Here is a 19,306-nt window from a genome sequence, read left to right on the forward strand (position 1 = left end):
CTTGCTGCCATACCCTAAAATCACACTGGCTTTTCAACATGCATAGCAAACAGAAATTATTTCATATGCCAGAGAGGATGATAGTAAAAGTTGGACTATAAAATCACTAGTTCAAGTTAGTGACAGTGCAAGCTTGGGTTTTTTTGTTTTTTAATATTGGCATTCTTCTCAAAATCCTTTAGTCAGATTTATGTACTTTTTCCATCCTCATATTTATACATATACTGTTTTTTAAAAATTTTTAGCAAGTACCACCAAACTAAATCTGAGATGTAAGCCTAGTTTAGATTCTATATATAAACTAATTTATGGAGTTGCCTAATGACTGTCCTAAAACTCGAAAAATCAAGAGAAAAAAGGAAGATGTTAATGCCTGATTTACTAAATTACATTTCTATGTAATGAAAAGTCTGAGATTAAAGAAGAAACTATCTATTTTTTCCAAATCAGACTTCAGTAAGAAAATTATGAATATATAGCTGATAAAATGTTCTACTAACTTTTTGTTATGAAAACTTCAAACATAAAAAAATGGAGAGAATAGTAAAATGAATCCCCACTACCCCGCCTCAATAATGGCTAGTCTTGCTTCCACTCCCATCGCCCCTTCCAACAACATCATTTTTAAATAAGTCTAGACTTCATATCAGTTTACTTGTAAATACATCAGCTATATCTCTAAAAATAAGGGCACTTAAAAGAAAAATCAACAATTTCATTGTCATACCTGAAAAATCTTTCTCAAATGAGTTCAAATGTCCACTCAGTGTTGAATTCCCTAATTATGTTAAAAAATAAATATAAACTTGACACATACCTTCATTAGCTCCTAAAAACTGTTGTTGCAGCCCTTCAAATGTGTTACTTCCTGCTATCTCCTGGGCTGGTGAGCCATTATTCTGGGCAGAAGACTGATAAGGTTTATATGTCACTTTATACGGTTCTACAGCTTGACAGCTGGGACTCTGTGACGTACCAAATTGCTATTATAAGGAGATAAATGAAACAGACAATTAGGATTTGGTCGTTTCTTAAAAAATTATCTAAATTAAACAGCCTCATTTTATGTTGCAGAACTTAATTCAGGCACAATCATAAAATTGTATACATACATCTTTTGCTTAACATAGCACTGTTAACACTGTTAATTGAAAGTCTGCAAAATGCAGTTTACACACATCTCAATTGTACTTTTATTTGCACATATAATGGGGCCAACTACATAAATAAATGCAAAAGTTCCAGTAAGACTTTATATAAATATCTTACCAAGAATGATTTAGATGATGTCAACATCTTGAGACTGTAAGAATGCATACTCTCATGTCTTATATGTAATAGTCAATAACATTTGTAGAATGAAAAATATTCTATATTGATGGAATTAAGAGAAAATGGCCATCTTAAAAGGATCCAAAAAGTCATCCAGGCATTGGATAACATAGAATATTATGGGCAATCTGAGGCCCTAATGGGCTAAGAAATTCCAAAGAAGCACCTAACTGTACCGTGAGATCTTATTTCATTAAATTCTCCCAGAGCGAAAACAAGGTGTTTCTTTACTTCTAATAACTTCATCTCTCTCCTGTTAGCTGATGTCAGACATCAGCTTTGAAGTGTCTGACCCAAACTTTGCTAAAAGGGTGATGAGCGAGAAAGGAAGTGCAAATCAAATACATGTGAAAAGGGAGTAATGAATTTGACAAAAATATTGTGGAGAGTAAATGCTGCCATCTATATAGAATTAAAGCTTTTAAATCTCTGTTAAGATATCCCAACACAACTTCTCACTGAAACATAGTAAAATAATAGAAGCCAAAGGCAGCAGTATATAAGGGTAGTTATTCTTGCTAGACTGTAAATAAATTTTAATGTTTGATCAACTGTTTCCATAGAGCCTGTATTTTAAACTTCTGACTTTAGATCATGATTACATTATATTGTAAACAGAAAACCACATGACTAATTCAGTATGAGTCTGAATAAATGCACTCAGAAATTTTTGTAGTTAAAATAAATCACCTTACCATTCCACTTAATACATACTTCTTATACAAATAAATATGTACATGTATGCATATACATACATATTTTTTTAGAAGGTCCCAGGGATTGAACCCAGCACCTCATACATGGGAAGCAGGCACTTAACCACTGAGCTACATCCTCTACCCTGTGAGAGTTGGTTTTACCATTTGTTTTGTTTTCAGGAGGTACCAGTGGTCAAACCCTGGACCTCGCACACAGGAAGCAGGGACACAACCACCTGAGCTACATCCACTCCCTCATACACAAATTCTTAAAAGCCAAGTTCTGACAATACCTGAAAATGGTTTCTTTGAGGATCTGAAAAATGAATAACGTTGCTTGGCTGGTTATTAAATTCCTGCTTTTGACCACTGGTATATGGTCTAAAATTTTCAGGAAGGTGGTATAAATCAGTCTGTTCATATTGACGTGGAGGACTATACCCACTTCCACCTTCATCTCCAACTTCTTCAGGATGGTATTCAGGATGTCGGTCTTCATTTTTACTTCGATTCTCTTCCCAACCATTTCCATGATTCTCTCCAACATATAAATCCCGAATCTTGTTAAAGTCCTATCAGATAATAAGAATGAAACAAAAGCACTAAGATTCATCCCCTCCCTCATCAAAGTCATCAACACGCCAGATACTTACTCTGACATTTTGAGATTTAGGAAGCACCTGATGCTCATTCCAGTTCATCTCCAAATCCTGAGAATGACGTGCTCTTGAGAAAAATCAACACTTTACATTTAGAGCTTGTCATTTGTTTGGACATAGATAACACAAAGAACCCCCAGGATTTTAACTTGTTTTCCCTCCAAACCTTCACCCCCAATTTTAAGAATTAGTCTATGATTTCTACGGGGTACATCATCATTACCTACAGAGAAGTAAGACAAAGAGACTTCTAGAATTAAAATAGGCAAGTGAAAGCGCTTTCAGGTTCTTACTCTCTGTCAGCGCCATCCTCACTGCAGTCAGAGTAGTGGAGCTCAGGGGAGGAGAGGTCATCATCCAGCATATGGTGAGGAAGGTCCGTGAGTAACTGCTGCAGCTGAGACAGGAAAGTCTGCATCAATATCACACATAAGATGCCAGACCAAAGCTGCCTTCAGAAGAATATATTTTTTCTTTTAAGAAAATAAAAGCTTTAACTGTAGAAGTCAAAGATATTCCTAATATCTCCATTTAATAAAGTTAATAAATTCTACCTGAATAATGTTCTTCAATTCACTTAAGGGAGGGGAATAAATAATATCAGGATTTATAATAGAATTTTTACTTTTCTCTACAAGGGTCTTAGATTTAAATACACACACACAAAAATTTTCTTTAGGAAAACACAGTAAATTGTAATAATGGTACAATAATTGTATTATGTTATCACAGGGAAGACTTGAGCCTCAGAATCCTGCTTTGCAGTAATCAGACCCTGGAGACTTAACAATCAAACATCCCCCAGGGAACTCAGTTGCCAGCTGTACTCTGCCCAGGTGGTGAGACTTTCAGCAGCAGCAGGTGGCCAACAAGCCCTTAAAAGCTCTAATATGATAGAAATAATATGACAGAAACCCCTTAGGGAGGGACTAATTAGTAGGTTGCTATCTAATTCCAATGATGAAAAGATAAACAATACTCTGCTCTTGTAAGACATGTGAGTAAGAGAAGAATTGGAAGATTCCATTTCCTACAGACAGCACTCTCAAAAGCATATGAAAATTGACAAAGCATTTGACTTGGCTCTCCAATTTTTTTCTAGAGAAATAGAAAATCACATTTTGAGCCTACATAAATTAGACTACATGACAGGATAAATTCACTCAAGTTTCAAGAAAAGTACACTGTAATACAGAGATGAATAATCATCTAATATGTTGAATTTCAATATTTACAAACATCTTCAAATTTCAACATACAATACAAAGTCTCTTAAAATTTGTAACAGAATCAGAAGACTCAGACACTATGTTACTGAATAGTCAATGGGCAGACCGCCTATAATGCCTTCTTGTTAAGAAATTAAGCATCAATTTAATAAACAAGTTCACTGAATCCCTGAAAACTACCTAAGTCAGTTCCATAAAATGCAATGAGTTAATCTGAAAGACATTACTCTGTAAACCTGGCAAAAAATAAATGAGGTACTCCTTAATCTACGGCAGCTTTGGTTTTTCCCCTGTTACTTTCTCATTAGTATAAAAGAAATGCAGTGTGGCTATAAAATACATCCATTTATTATTTTTATAATCAGAAAACCTTTCTTAAACAAAATATATATGATAAAAGCTAAAGAAAAATATTTCAAGAAAGGTCTAAAAAGAATGCCCCATAATCTATGGTAGTTTTGGTTTTCCCCTTTTTACTTTCTCATTAGTATAAAAGAAATGCTGTGTGGCTATAAAATATATCCATTTATTATTTTTATAATCAGAAAAACTTCCTTAAACAAAATACATATGATAAAAGCTAAAGAAAAATATTCCAAGAAAGGTCTAAAAAAGGAATGCCCCAAAGCGTTAACCAAGTTTTGGTGAAGCAAAGTTTGGGAATGGTAATGAGGTATGTGAGGAAGGGGGATACCTCCTCATTCCCAAATGTATTTGTGACATCCACTGGATGATTTTTTTAAAAGATTTTCTCAATCCATTTAGCTTCCTTTAAAGACAGAGAGTTAAAGATATTTTACAATGAAGCTATCTTCATCTCTAAACCTCGTTTAATATGAACATTAACAACTGAGACTTTGACGTATTGCCTACCTACTCCTGTGGGGTAGTTGAAAATGTTAAAATTAGCCATATCAGAGTTGACTCAAAGATATAAAGAACAAGCAACTCAAAAGAAGCAACAATAAACACAAAACAGAACATATCAGCATATTATATTAAGTGGCTCAAGTGAAAGCTAGCAAATTAATTCTACAAAGACACCAAATACACTAGGGAAAAGAAAAACTCCCATCTGTGAGGTCATTCAAAAGCAATCCAACCTGTCTGGTCTATAATTACATATCACTGCTTGAAGGAAAAAGACTACCCCCACACGTTACACAGGGAAAAATTAAAACAAAATAAATCTTTCATACTTACATCAAGTAAAGACTCCTGTACGGAAAGAATATTTTCTTCTAAAACTTCAGTGAGGTTCAAGTACATAGCCTTATAATTCAGAGGACTCTTGACAGCAATATCTGAACTATACATTTTACCCTCCTCACAAGGATAGGAAGTTATACAATAGTTAAGCAGTTACAATACTTTGTGACACCAAAAAATTAAGAAAATTGGCACTCCATGGAGTAAAATTAATTAGAGCATAAGCAATCAACTAATCCATGCTTGTGGATCTGGAGGTAAACTTAATCAGCAAAATAATCCCTATAGTATTTAGATACTTTACATAGATACTACATTTTTAAAATTTCATACACCTCACTCCAAAAACTTTCTCCATCAAGATCTTTGGCATAGCTGGCTCATATTCTTTGGCTTCTCTAACTATCAGGGAGGAGAGAAGCTAAATGAAGTGAAGTCCTCCCAATAAGGCCATTCAGGAACAAAAGCCCACCCCCAGGGCTTCCGCATCCCAGAATCAAAGTGTGCCTTTCCCATACACAATGTCAAAAAATTTTTTGGTCATTAAACCTGGTGCCATAAAACACAAAATTACCATATCATCTTATGCATATTTATCAAGCACAGAATTTTAGAAATGATAAATTTTTCTCATTAAAGATCTATCCAAGTTCCAAATACAGATTCAAAAACAAAGATAACAATCTTTATAAATGACTGGATCTAATATCACTCATTAATTTCAAACTCATCAGACTGCTTTTTGGTTGCAAGTAGCAATCTTCTCAATGGGATATTACTGTCAACTGTGTTAAATAATTTAAGATATACTTCTAAAGAAAAGATAATTTGCCGTTGGTAAGACTTCTACCGAAATGCCTTCTGAGACATTCTATAAACTTCCCTCCCTTTATGTCACAGGTTTCTTTTCCTCAAAAAAAAAAAAAAAGGAGGGCTTTTACCTCAAAGAAATTCATCAACAAAACACTTCTATAACCCATGTAGAACAACCAAAAGCCTATATTTAGGGAATAATGAGAAACAGAGAACATGTAAACCTTCTGTAAAGGTGACAGTTAAATGAACTAAACAGACTGTCTTCAGAGCCTATAATCCTCAATGTTCATGAAAGTAAAAGGTTTCAGATTACAAACCATAAAACAATGCTTATTCTCCCGAGACAAACAGCAAATGGAGTAGCCAGCAGTCATGCTCCTTTTGAACAGGTTACCCCATAAGTGCATTGAAAAGACTGTGGCTATTTTAAACTATGAATTATTAAAATAATGCTTTCATGGGTGCGTACTAAACAGAAACTTAAATTTTCACCTAAGAACAAGTTAAAAGCATATCTGAAAAAGTGCAATATGGGATTGATAAAGGGTCAAAATAACTTGGCAGCTAGAGTTTTAGTTTATTAATTAGACTGTGTTCATAACGTAAAAAATATATATAAAATTCCATTCCAATAATTAAACTAAATTTCACAGTGTTATCTTAGTGGGGAAGATCTTATCTATGGGGAAGATCTATGTGGAAAATTTAGCAACAGTTTATAAGATAAATATCAGCTGAACTAGAAGTAACATATAATGTAGAATTTTTGACCCAGGACAACACTGGAGCAAACCAACGCCCAGAGAAGGTAAGGGGTTTGCGAATATAAAGTGAGTGAGTTAGGGCCTGAACCTGAATCTCCCTGTACCCGCTCTTCTATTTTCTTCTACGAAACATTTTAGTCAGCCACGGGTAACACTTATTTCTAGCTGCTTATAGACAGTTAAGCTTCAGTTCTGCCAGTGTTCAATTTTTTTGTTCCAATTGTGCCAGCCCCTGGAAAATGCCTATTTATTATAGGAAAACCTCACAAGGCACAATCCAAATAATTAAGAAATTGTTAAAGAAAAATATCAGGAAAATACAGGATGAATACTCAACCATTTGTTCCTTTGATTTTTTGGGGGGGATGATAAGAAAATGCCACTCAGTCAAATAATTCAAAATGTAAACAAATACTAGCTTTACAACTCCCCCTAGTGGGGACAAAATATCAAAATGTTCCCACAATTACATCAAACAAGGCAGATAAAAAAGTGGAAGAAAGGCTACATAATGGAAACCTTACCTCTAAAATACATATGATTCCAAGCTCAATAGAGCTTTATTATTCTATTAGAGAAGCGCTAATAACAAACAAGCAGACAAACAAAAAAGTGGGAACAGCCAAGTATCTGTCTGTTCTCTGTAACTCTCTCCAGTCAGGATCATTTTCCAGGTTTCAAATGCATCATCACTAAATGAGCAAGTTTTATCTTCATAGCACAGATTACTAAGTGCTTCTGCCAAAACCACTAGCTCCAAAATAAACAAATGCATACATTTACTATTTAGAATCAAGCAATAATCATGAGGTACTTCTGGCGACATTGCAGAGAGCACATATATACTCCAGCAGACTGAGATCACAGATTGGGATCTATCCTAAGCTCCAACTTTACTAATAACTTAGAAGCTGACAACTATCATTCCTATGACAAAAACCCATAACGACTATATCTCTATGAAATCCTACTATAAAAGCACAAAGTATAATGACATAAGCAAAATCTATTTTGCAAAATCACATTGCTAAATTATGAAGAAGTAAATAAAGCTGCTTTTGAATTTGTCTTCTGTGAACACCTTTAAAAGTAAGTTTTGCTGAGAACACTTTGGATGAAGTCTATTTAGTAGCAAGAAAGAGAACTACATCAGCAGCTTTCAAATGGTACAGCAAGTAGATGACACACTCCAATCAGCTGAGAAGACCATGAGTAATGTGTAACAAATAATTGCTATAAATATGAACTGATATGTTGTCACATCTCTATGGTATCCTCACCCTCCCTCACCTGCACCCTCATGGACTTTGGTGACTGTGCTTCAGCTAAAACACTAAATCAAGTTGTGGCGTAGGCACCTCATTTAGAGTTGTGGCAATTTAGAAATTATTCTAGTGCCTTTCTTGAAGATATTGTCAAAATCTAGTCTGTTCGTGATGATTTCCGGCTTTGAGATTCCAGTAGGCTAAATGTCCTCCGAATATTGAATCACTTACTAAATCCTTTCTTTTCCTAAAGGTTACATGAACTTTCTCCATTTGATCTTCGATGCAAGCAAAGAAGGGTACAGAAATGGGAAAGGCAAGATTATAAGTGAAGGGCTGGAATATGACTATGGCTTATTCACTAAATTATGGGCAAATGTGAACAAAATTCCAATTGACCCCAAAGCACCAAAATTGAACATGTGTTGAAAATTGAATGCATGTTGTATTAGCAACTGGTTATTCATACTTGTTGGTCAAAATCAGGATTATCCTGCCATTTACAGAGAAAGGGTCTTAGCAGGATAGATTATGAATCAGACGTGGTGTTCTTGGTCAGCCTGAAAGCACATTTTTGGGGATATAGGTATTCCTCCTACTTAAGCAATCTGGATATAAAACAGTTCATTAATTAGGAAAGCAATATGCATTAGCCCACTGCTAAGAGTTACAACCCGGCTGCAATCCCAAAGCTACCAACTAGTCAGGAAGAGAAAATAACACTCTTTTCTTTAACCTCTGTGAACAGTTCTGCTAGTATGGTGGAAGGGAAGCTGAGGAGGCTGAAAAGGCTTCTGGATAGGCAAACACACTTAGGTTTAATCAACCAATTCATTATTTTAACCTGCAGTGACAAAGTATACATACAACTGATTTTTTATGAATAATTTTGAATTTTGTTTCTGAAAATCTAAAACTCCCTAGCCTCCGATCTCACTTGTTCCCTTGCACCAATTATTTTTTTTAAAAAAAGGAAAAAATTACTTATTAACATGAGATTTCTTAGGTATATCCATAATTATTATGTAAGAGGCAAATTAGCTATGTATTCTTTCTTTCCACTCTGTTAGAAACATTCTTAGATAGTTCACCTTTTACTCTGGAAATTTCCCAGCCCAACATACAGTCTACCAAAGAGGTGATCCCAATGGTTATGTTCTGAATTATCCAGAATTAATCATTTCCTTAACTAATACTCACTTAAATTTTTTCACTATACAATACACCTGGCAGTAGGCTCTAATACCCTATGCATGTTTATAATATCTTTCCCAATTTTCTTTAAGTTGTATTGTGGTGATTACTTAAACTGAACCTCTCAAGAATCCCTAGATCCCAGGCAACTATCCAAAACTTCAGGGTCATGAAAATTTTGTGCAGTAAAGTCACAAAATAACAGAAAATCTTCATCTCCATCTTTGCCCCAACAATTGTCACAAGAGACTCTGCCAACATCCAGAAACCTCCTCCTCTAAGCCATGGGTCACAAATGCACATGTACTCAGGGGCCTGGGAGAGAACTCACATAGTGGGACGGGGGTGTCAGCACATAGGCCCCTCTGTGAGAAGTGGAAACTATGGCCAGCTGGGAAAGGAGCGCCCCTGCTCAGCTCCAGCTGATGTGCTGTGCTGCCATGCGCAAATACACGCCCAGCATGGCCAGGGCTCAACGCATTTCAGGACAAGCCAGAAACTCACACCTTCTGGCTGTTCTGCCCACCTTTGAGCCTCTGTACTAGTTGGTGTCCTGCCCTGAAATGCCCTTCCCCAGGCTTCTGCAAGTCTCTGCTCAAGCATTTCCTCCTCATCACTCTACCCCCGGCAGTCCTCTGCCAAAGACTTTAATCTCACCCTGTTTTGTTTCCTTATCATTTATCAACGATAAATTATCACTCCCGCAAAGTATTTTATTCATTTGCTTACTAGGATATAAGCTACTAGGATATAAGCTCCCAAAAGGAAGGACCTTTTCCAACTTGTTCACAACCACCTTCAAAGCACCTAGAAATTAGGCCTTTGGGCCCAAGTCAACTATTACTTACCTCCTAAATGAAAAGACAAAGAATTTAACCATTTATCTGGTAGCATGAATAATTACATTTTACTCTTGTCTCAAAAAAGGAAGATTCCATTCATCTATCTTTTAAAAGTCTAAAATATTGATCTGGTTTGAGTTTGTTTTTTTAATGAAAGTATAAATCGTTCAAAATGATACAACATATATTTTCTATCAGGAAATCAAAATTTAAAGATAGGATTTAAAGTCTTTTTTGTGGCCAACTTACCTCTTTCTCCCTTTCATAGTCTTCTTTGTCATATTCTTCGTCTTCATTTTGTGTCTGCAGAGCCACACTGCCAAAGTCTAATGACATGGTCCTCCTGCACGAAAGAAGAGATGTTTGGTTTCTAAACATCCCATAAGATTCTCTACAGACCAAACTTGACATACACAAAGTCAAAAGACAATAACTGGCTGGCAGAAAATATGTGTAATTTGGATATGACAAACAGTTACTATTCCAAATATAAAGAGAACTCATGAACTAATTGTGATTCACAGAAAATGGTTGTTACGATAGCAATTCACAGAAAAGAAAACTGCAAATGGCTAATAAACCTATGAAAAGACCTTTCTAGTGATCGGAAAAGTATAACTTAAAATAGAAAAATTGTTGTCCATAGGTGAAAAAATAAGATAACAATAACAAACTAGAAATGCGCCAAAATGTAAACAACTTAGAATAAGCTTGAACAAAACATCAAATTTGATATATTAAATATTGCACAGGTAGCATCTTCTACATTTTGCTTCGGCCTTCGAATATCACAAAATCTAATTTCACACTCTACGAAACAGGAGTCCCTAAATCCTAGATTAAAGATTGCTATCCAGAAATAATTTATGGAGGTAAACTCCATAAAAGCAAACAACCCTATAAAGCACACAACAAAAATGTAAGTGTTAAATGACCTGCTCTTAAGTGCAATAAAATCAGCTTCTGGCAAAATACTCAGGAAAAACAGAACTGACAGCTGTGAACTTATACCAGTGTGAAGATCCAGTTCCAAAAGCAACAGCAAAAATTCCCTGGGGAACAGTAATGCTGGGGCAGAAGCAACAGCAAGAGGCGGGTTTTCAATCAGTTATGGTAGAAGGCTGCTGATTTGAGTCCTACTTCGGGATCCCGACACTACAAACACACTCCCCAGAATTTCAAAGCTCTGAACAATCCTGACATAAAAATAGGCAGGCATCACCAATTACTTGACCTAATATTGCCCTGCATTCAGTCCACTGTCCTTCATGCCAATGAAATGCACTTTGATGTGAGCCTGAGCCGCAATTCATCCACTATACCTTGTAGGCTTTAAAATGTCATTGAACTGGAAGTGAAATAAGAAGCTCAGATTCAGCAATCCAAAAAGCATTTTACCACAGAGAACGAAGCTCCCTCATGCTAACAGTTGAGAACTACGATCTCAAGTCAATAGTTCTATAGCATAAGATATTCCCTTTCATCAAAGGTGCCCTTTACTTTATGATGCAGTTCTGTTTGTATCACACTAAGGAAAAATGCTGCCAATTAAACGACGACATGTTATTAATTTTAAGATGTGGTCAGATTTTGTTGATGTAAAACTGCGAAAAGAAAATACAAACTTTAGAAAAATGAATATGGTATTTATAGACTACCCAAAAACATGAATTTCAACACTGAAGATCTCCATAGGTAAAGTTTTTGTTGTTGTTTTTCGAAGACTGAATTCTGCTTCTTGGCCAAGTTCCAATTTGCAGCCTCCCTTGCGGTCCCTTCCTATCTGGTCCCATTCCTTCTCCAGGTCATCTGAACTCAAACTCCTCATGCCAACTTAAACCCTTCCAGCCTCTCCTTCCAAGATCAGACCTCCTTCTTTCTTTTCTTGTGCCAAGGATAAAGGACATGTGCACTACCATCTACTGAGAAGCAAAATATATAAGCTTGGGGAACTTAAACCCTCATCTTCACCCAGCAGCTACAAGAACTCTTTGCATACCCAGCATGATACTCTGAATATAGAAAAAAGCCCATGATATCCCTGAAACATGCCATATATACACATGCACAATGCTGGGGTGGGGGCAGGGGGCACAATCTCATGCCTTTAAGGTTTTTTCACTAGTTCAAGTGGACATCAAGTCTACAGAATCCATAGATAATGCCAATTCCAGCCCATTTAAGTCCTATCTCCTTAAAAGTATGAGATTAAACTGGAACTTAAAGATATCCCTGAATCCTCTAGTCAGAAATCATCTTATTGTCTCTGACTTCTTACAGTCTTTTCAACCTCTTTTTGCATTTAATTATAAAGTTAATTTCTCCTCTATTAGGTAAAAGGGAGATATTCTTTTTTCAATCCTTTGATAACCCACAATCAATTAATAATGAATGTTGAAAAAGAACATTAAGGTTTACAAGGGCCTGTGCTAAGTATAGCTCTTTTATATAAAGAGCTATGTTTTCTCAGAGAAGAATGAATTCTATAAGGTACTTCTGTATTTAAGTGAAGAGAAAGTAAAAGACTAATGTGTATTTTTTTTTATAATTGATATTTTAAATCCAACACTGTGTCATGAAAGAAGAAATCTAAAATATCTAAAAAGACCAAAATCTCCCCCATTGGGGAAGAAAAGGTACAAGTAAGTTTTCTTCCTGAAAAGTATAAACTACCAGAAACTATTTTAAGCTTAAAAGGAAATCTGATAAACTTATTGTGGTTTTAAAAAATTAACTAAAAGGGTAGTTACTATTTTAACTAAAATTTAAAATAAAAGCTACTGCTTTTCTTTAACTTGTTAATCACCACTAATTACCACTACTAGAGACTACTACAATATTAAAAACAATAGCAAAGATTACTTTAAAAATAAATAAATAAATCTGGCAAGATGTAAAATCCAGATGCCATAAAGGAAAAACTTCACTGAACCCTAACCACAAAAAATAAAAGTTATATATGGGAAAAGATGTCATTAGCAAGTTAAATATTCTGAATGGCAAAATACATCAAAAGTCAAAAGATAAAATAATAATAATAATAAATGGGGAAAACACTTGTAAATCTCATGACAAAGTTCTAAATACAAACAATTCTTACAAAGACATGAGAAAAAGTCAAACAATCCAATTTAATAATGGCAACTGACACGGCAATCCACGAAAAAAAAGTAAACGCTCAATTAACTTGAAACATGCTTAAGAAAGCTCATGAAGTATGCAAAATGCTCAGTTAAACAATGAAACATGATTTCCAACCACCAAATTGAAAGCAAAACAAAAAAATGGGTAACACATTGTAGGAAATAAAACCTCAGTCATTGCTGGCGAAAGCACAAACTGCTAAAGCCTTCTTCTTGAAAACTTCAATATTAATATACTGAAAGTGAACCGTTGCCCAGTAATCCTAATTTTCTGTAAATTTGGGGATTCTATGCCACTAGTTGAAATAATGAAACAAATCTGTATTTATTGACACAGAGGAATGACCATTAAAAAATCAAAAAGCAGAGTAAGTGTAACCTGCTTTTGTTTTTGTTTTTTTTTTGTTTTTTGGGTTTTTTTGGTTTGTTGTTTTTTGTTTTTTTCCTAAATAGTAGGCTAGTAAGGCTTTCTTCCTAGATAGATAACTTTTCTGAACCCATTAATAAAACTATAAAAAGTTTCATGTCTCATTTTTTACACTCAGATCAAACAATGCTGACCCAATACTCATTTTATTGTCCTTAGTTAAAAGTTTTTTTTGGAAGTTTCATGTTGGAAGACAGAACATGAAAGAGCAAGAGTAGCATTGTTTTTGCCTCATCTAATAGCCTATAAGCACCCTGAAAGCAGAATTAAAATATATCCCCCTTCGCTGTACATAGTAGACACATAGAAGTACTTTAAGTTGAAAGAATATGTGCATCCCCTACAGTGATTCATTATTTCAATAAAATATTACTGAACACCTACAGTGTACCAGGTGATAACCTAGAAACATTTGAGACAGGGTTCCAGCCATGGGGAACTCATAGACTTTTAGGGAGAAAATGATATAACCTAAAAGTTACAATAATACATTGTAATAAATTCTGTGCTTTGTGCAGTAACATATTGTCTTTGCCTAAGAAGAAAGAAAAGCTGAGAGAGGTATCACAGAAAAAAAAGAAATTTTAGATTAAAAATAGATCTTAAAGAAGTTTTGGTTGTGAGTATCCAAAGAATGAGGCATTCTTTCAACCTACCAGCTGTGCAATCTGGTAACTTTAACCTATCTTACTTAGTTGAGTGCATTCACCTATCCAGTCAGCAGTATAAACTGTCACACATTGTAGAGTAATTCAGCTAAAATCAGCCTCTAGCTAGTGACTTTAAGACAGAAAAGGTTAAGTGCCATAAGGGAGTTGTAAGAAGTGCCCTGGGAGTTGGGAAATGCTCCTTACTTGCTTTATGCTTGCTTCCCTCTAGAATGAAAATACCCAGAGGACACTAGCCTGTTGTAGACATGCAATACCAGGCTTAGGAGGCCAGTTCATTCATTCGACAATTATTTACCAAGCACCAAGTGTCAGTCACTGTTCAAGGCTACAAAGTTTAGGCAGGGCATGGTAGAGGGAAAGGAAATATAAATAAGACATACAAGCAAATGATGTGATCAACGCTAATGATACTGACTTGTGCAAATCGATTCCGGCTGCCCATAGGGCGGAGTGTGTAAACATTCACACACTAGGCATCCACGGGTTGGACGAGGGCATAAATGAACGGCCTTAAGAAGGAACTCGGTTTGGCGTCAACCGCGGCAAGACAGTAGGTACCGCGAGGCTGAAGCTGCAAGGAGCCCGGGATGCCTGGGGCAGCTGGCTTTGGGCGCCTGAGTAACTGCACACGTTCAACACACGTGTACACAGCACCTACTGTGAGCCAGGCACGGCTCCAGGATGACCACGGCGGGGTCCCCCGGGTCTCGGGGCGACCCGGCGGCCTGGAGGTAGTGAGGAGGGCTCCCGAGACGTCCCCCTAGGATCTTGGAGGAAGGAAGAGGTCTGGATGACATTTCAAAGCCAGAAGCCGAGCCCCGCATCCCGCGGCCAGTCCACCTTGGCGGGGTTTGGGGAGGGGGCGGGTCAGTTCTCCCTGAAGCCTCGGCCAGAATCCCGAGGACCCCGCACCTCTCTAAGCCCAGCCCCAGGCCGGCAGGAAAACGAAACTCACCAGAGGCCACAGACGCTGTCACGGCAGGGAAATCGTACCCAGGCCAAAGACCAACTTCTAGCAAACCCCTTTACCCCGGCTCAAATCCTCTTGCTCCTTCCTGGTAACAACCGACCCCGCGGAGCGCTGAGGCCCTTGAGGAGCAGTCACCTCTCCCAATCACTGGCTAGAAGTTCTCCCTGTGGGCGGGGCCATGACGGCTCAGGGGCAGGACGAGGAAGCGGAAGTATCCGCCTTCCTCAAGCTTGGTTGAGAAGTCTGCTTGCAGTTGCTAGTGCAGGGCTGTTCGAAAGCGGGCGCCAGGGGTGGCGGGAAGCTCCTCCTGTGCGCCCATTGGTGAATTTGTAACCCAATTACAAGAGGACTTCTCCAGAGAGGGCGGGTTTATGGGTTGCTTAGAGACCACCAAGCGCCACTCGCCTTACCTTCGGCTAGATCAGGCCGTTGAGGTGCCCTTACCCCCTTCCCCCACACCCCGTGCAGAAGGAGACTGGAGCGGTGACTGGTGCCTTCTCGCTTTCCACTCCTCAACTCCAGTTCTCGGCAGCAGCTCACAGAATTCCTCAGCTTCCCTACCGAACTCTTAGGTTGGAGGAGGTTTTGCATTTGCCCTAAACAGCCTTACATATTGTTTTGTTTTCTCCCCTTACTTAAGTCCCTCCTTATTTTAAATGGATGAGATGGCACATATTTTTCCCACATATTTATTTACTCCTTGAATTTGCTTGGGTGTGAATGTTCTTTTCACTTCGGTGTATATTAACTTGTCCTTTAAGAGAGCACCACTCAGTGTACATTAAAGCACGTTATGGTGTCTACCTTTATCTCCCTTCCTGGGAATATGGAGGAAACGGTAGCAGCAGGTTCACACATCCTTTTAACTCTTTCCCATCTATACTAGTATGGAGTAAAATGGTTGTTCACAGCTCTTCATATTCTGGCTAGTTTTCCCTTGCTACCCCACCATCCTACCCCCGTGATACCTGCTTTCTGATCCTGTTACCCCATCGATTAGCAAAGGATCTGGCTCAATAATAGAAAATAACAGAATGAGTGAAATCACAGTATTGTAGGCACTCAATACAAATCCATTAAATGAATAAATGAATGAACAAACAAATCAAGTCTTTTTTTTGTGCCAGGAAAAGCAAATAAAAAACATTCATGTAAGTGGCAGTTGTTGAACCTGAGCCAACATATCTGTTTGCTAGTGAGTACTAGGCTTAAGGACTTTTCAAGCCCTACTGAAATTCACCAGCAAGCTGTGTGCGGCATCCTGTGCTAAGTGTTTTAATGGAATGCAACGGCAAGAATGTTAAACGATCCCTGTCCACAAATAACTGTTTCTTAGAGAAATGAAAGCTGTACACATAAAAGATGTATGGGGGAATAGCACATGAGGAGACAGTGTTTATAATCCCTTGCATATTGCTTTACAATTTGGTAAATTCTTTCACATCTACTATTTCATTTGGTCCTCACAACAACCCTGTGAGGTCTAGACCAGTTATCATTACCCAATTTTATAGCTGAAGAAACTGACACACACAAAAATTAACTGTCCTGTCCAAAGCTATACAGCTAATATGGAACAGCAGCAGAACTTGAACCCAGATCTTCTATTTCCAAATCCAGAACCTGTCACTTTATATAAAAGACTTTACTGTCTTAAGCACATATGTAACAAAGGATGCAGAATAAAGAATAAATCAGAGCCCCATGCCTGAGAAAAATTTAGAATCCATTTGTAAGGGATGAGAAGAAGTAGAGTTACGGATTTATTATAATCAACAAAAATTTCATTGACTGTCTATCATGTTTATGTCCTCACCTTGGTGGTAGAATATAAAATGTAAGGCAGGACTCCTCAAGGTACCCAAACTCTATTGGGGTGCAGGAAGTTTACACAAAGTGACAACAATTTTTAAAAAATGGATTATTAAGTGCAATATGAGTAGACTAGATGGTAATTCAGGGAAAAGAGAAAGCCATCTAAAGAAATATCTGTCAGGAAAGAGAGGAGAGAGCTCAGCAGGCATGCTGATTAGCAAGAGTTATTGCCCAGAAGGCAATGAAGTGAAGGATTCCTGTATTTGGAGGTAAGGTTGGAGAAATACCCAAAAAGGACGAAGTCCATAGAATAACTTGAAGCTTGGAAGAATGGGAAAAGTATTCCACAGGAGGTAAGGTTTGATGTGTACAAGGCATGAACCTAACATGTTCAGAGAAATGCAAGCAGATAGAGGCATTCTGGGAGAAAGAAAACAAGTATGGGAAAAACTGGCAAAAGCCTTGAATGCTGGACAGATTATTTGTGGAATGTTGCATCAATATTTGCCTTGCAGTTTTTAAATGGACACACCTGTGAACTAGTAGAGACGCTACCGCTACCAGATTTGTTTACATTTCAAGGGCAAGTGTCACATTGTTAATGCAATGAGGTTCCTTCTGCTAAAAAGCAATTTTAAAAGTGGAATTAAGGCATCGTTTCTCCTTTTTCTTACTTTCTCTTGTTTCAAAGCTATAAGATCAAAGCAATGGCATCATAAAATAAGGAAAGTTAGTTATCCTCAAAAAAACACTGAACTTAAAGGAAAAAGATCCAAGCTCAAGTTCCAGCTCTCCTTTTGTCCACAACAATTTATCTAACCCCTCTGATCCTCAATGCCCTTATCTGAAAATAGGAATGATAATACCTACTTCTCAGGAATGGGGAAAAGATGAAATGAGTAAGATTGTGTGAAAGAGCTTTCACAATATAGACACACTATTTAAACATCAATTATTTCTATTGTTTCTGTGTACTATGTGGGTGATTGGACACACACTGGGGTCTGAGGCAGTACAAAAACAAAAAACTGGAAGATTTACTCGCAATGCCCCAAATACTGAGGCATCCTGGGAGTGGATGGCTGAGAAAGATGAGTGAATTGTGGAGAGGGGAGCAGGACATATGGAATGGGACATATGGAATGGAATGGGACAGAGACAGCATCTATGCAAAGGACACAGGTTTCTGAGAACACTACAAGGTTTTAATCAGAAAACTAGTAAAAGCTATCAAAAGAAGTGACATAGATTGTTAAAGGTACAAAACAGCAAGAGGTGTTGGAATGCAGACCCTGTCAAATGCCAAGAGATGCTCAGGTCCCTTTGCTTCAGTTTCTCAAGGCCAGGCCGGAAGGAAGGAAGGAAGGGAGGAAGGGAGGGAGGGAGGGAGGCCTTCATGAATGTGAGGTCTCGTCCAACACATCCACCTGACCTCCTGCAAGATCTAGCATGATGCGACTTTGGAGTACCTAGAATCTAGGTCCTAGATGTTTCTACTACCGTGTTCGGTGGATATAGTACATTCAGTAAAACCTCCTTGGGCTAAAGTAGCAATCTTCCTAAAATCTCTTGGCATATATAGGTTTTTTGTTTGTTCTGTTTTTTATTTTTTTCTCTTCCCTCCCCCGCCCCAGTTGTCTGTTCTCTGTGTCCATTTGCTGCATGTTCTTCTTTGTCCGCTTCTTCTGTTGTTGTCAGTGGCACGGAAATCTGTGTTTCTTTTTGTTGCGTCATTTTGCTGTGTCAGCTCTCCGTATGTGCGGCGCCATTCCTGGGCAGGCTGCACTTTCTTTCGTGCTGGGCGACTGTCCTTACGGGGTGCACTCCTTGCGCGTGGGGCTCCCCTATGCGGGGGACACCCCTGCATGGCTCAGCACTCCTTGCGCGCATCAGCACTGCGCATGGGCCAGCTCCACACGGGTCAAGGAGGTCCGGGGTTTGAACCGTGGACCTCCCATGTGGTAGATGGACGCCCTAACCACTGGGCCAAATCCGCTTCCCAATATATAGGTTTTAACCCCCTTTTTTTTCCTTTTTTTTTTTTTCTATTTTGTTCTTTTTTGGGTTTTTTTCATTGCCGTTTTTTAATTGAGCTTTTTATTATGAAATAATTGCAGATCCACATTCAATTACAAGAAGTAATATAGAAAGATCTCCTGGACCCTTTACCCTATTTCTATCAATGGTAGCATCTTGGAAAACTATAGTACAATATCACAACCAGGATATACATGTTGATACAGTCATTAAACAAATCAAATCCATCACTAGA

At 37.6% G+C, this 19,306-nt stretch overlaps 1 protein-coding gene across 9 annotated transcripts in view; it reads right to left on the reverse strand.

Annotated features, from left to right (window-relative positions):
• Positions 1-15,391, reverse strand: part of CEP152 (centrosomal protein 152) — a 114,006-nt gene extending 98,615 nt beyond the window's left edge. For 3 of the 9 annotated variants that reach the window (XM_071214191.1, XM_071214188.1, XM_071214187.1), the window contains exons 1-6: positions 15,205-15,391; positions 10,258-10,351; positions 2,983-3,086; positions 2,684-2,756; positions 2,324-2,602; positions 818-983 (exon numbers count right to left, since the gene is read on the reverse strand). In XM_071214191.1, the coding sequence (XP_071070292.1) occupies positions 818-983; positions 2,324-2,602; positions 2,684-2,756; positions 2,983-3,086; positions 10,258-10,344 (709 nt within the window). In that variant the 5' untranslated portion in view covers positions 10,345-10,351; positions 15,205-15,391. Of the gene's footprint in view, positions 1-817; positions 984-2,323; positions 2,603-2,683; positions 2,757-2,982; positions 3,087-10,257; positions 10,352-14,664 lie in introns of all 9 variants that reach the window. The other 6 variants (XM_058294166.1, XM_071214189.1, XM_058294159.1 and 3 more) reach the window with 3 other exon arrangements.
• Positions 15,392-19,306: the final 3,915 nt, after the last annotated feature.

This window comes from Dasypus novemcinctus, chromosome 3 (assembly GCF_030445035.2).
Source record: "Dasypus novemcinctus isolate mDasNov1 chromosome 3, mDasNov1.1.hap2, whole genome shotgun sequence".
Classification (NCBI taxonomy): Eukaryota; Metazoa; Chordata; class Mammalia; order Cingulata; family Dasypodidae; genus Dasypus; species Dasypus novemcinctus.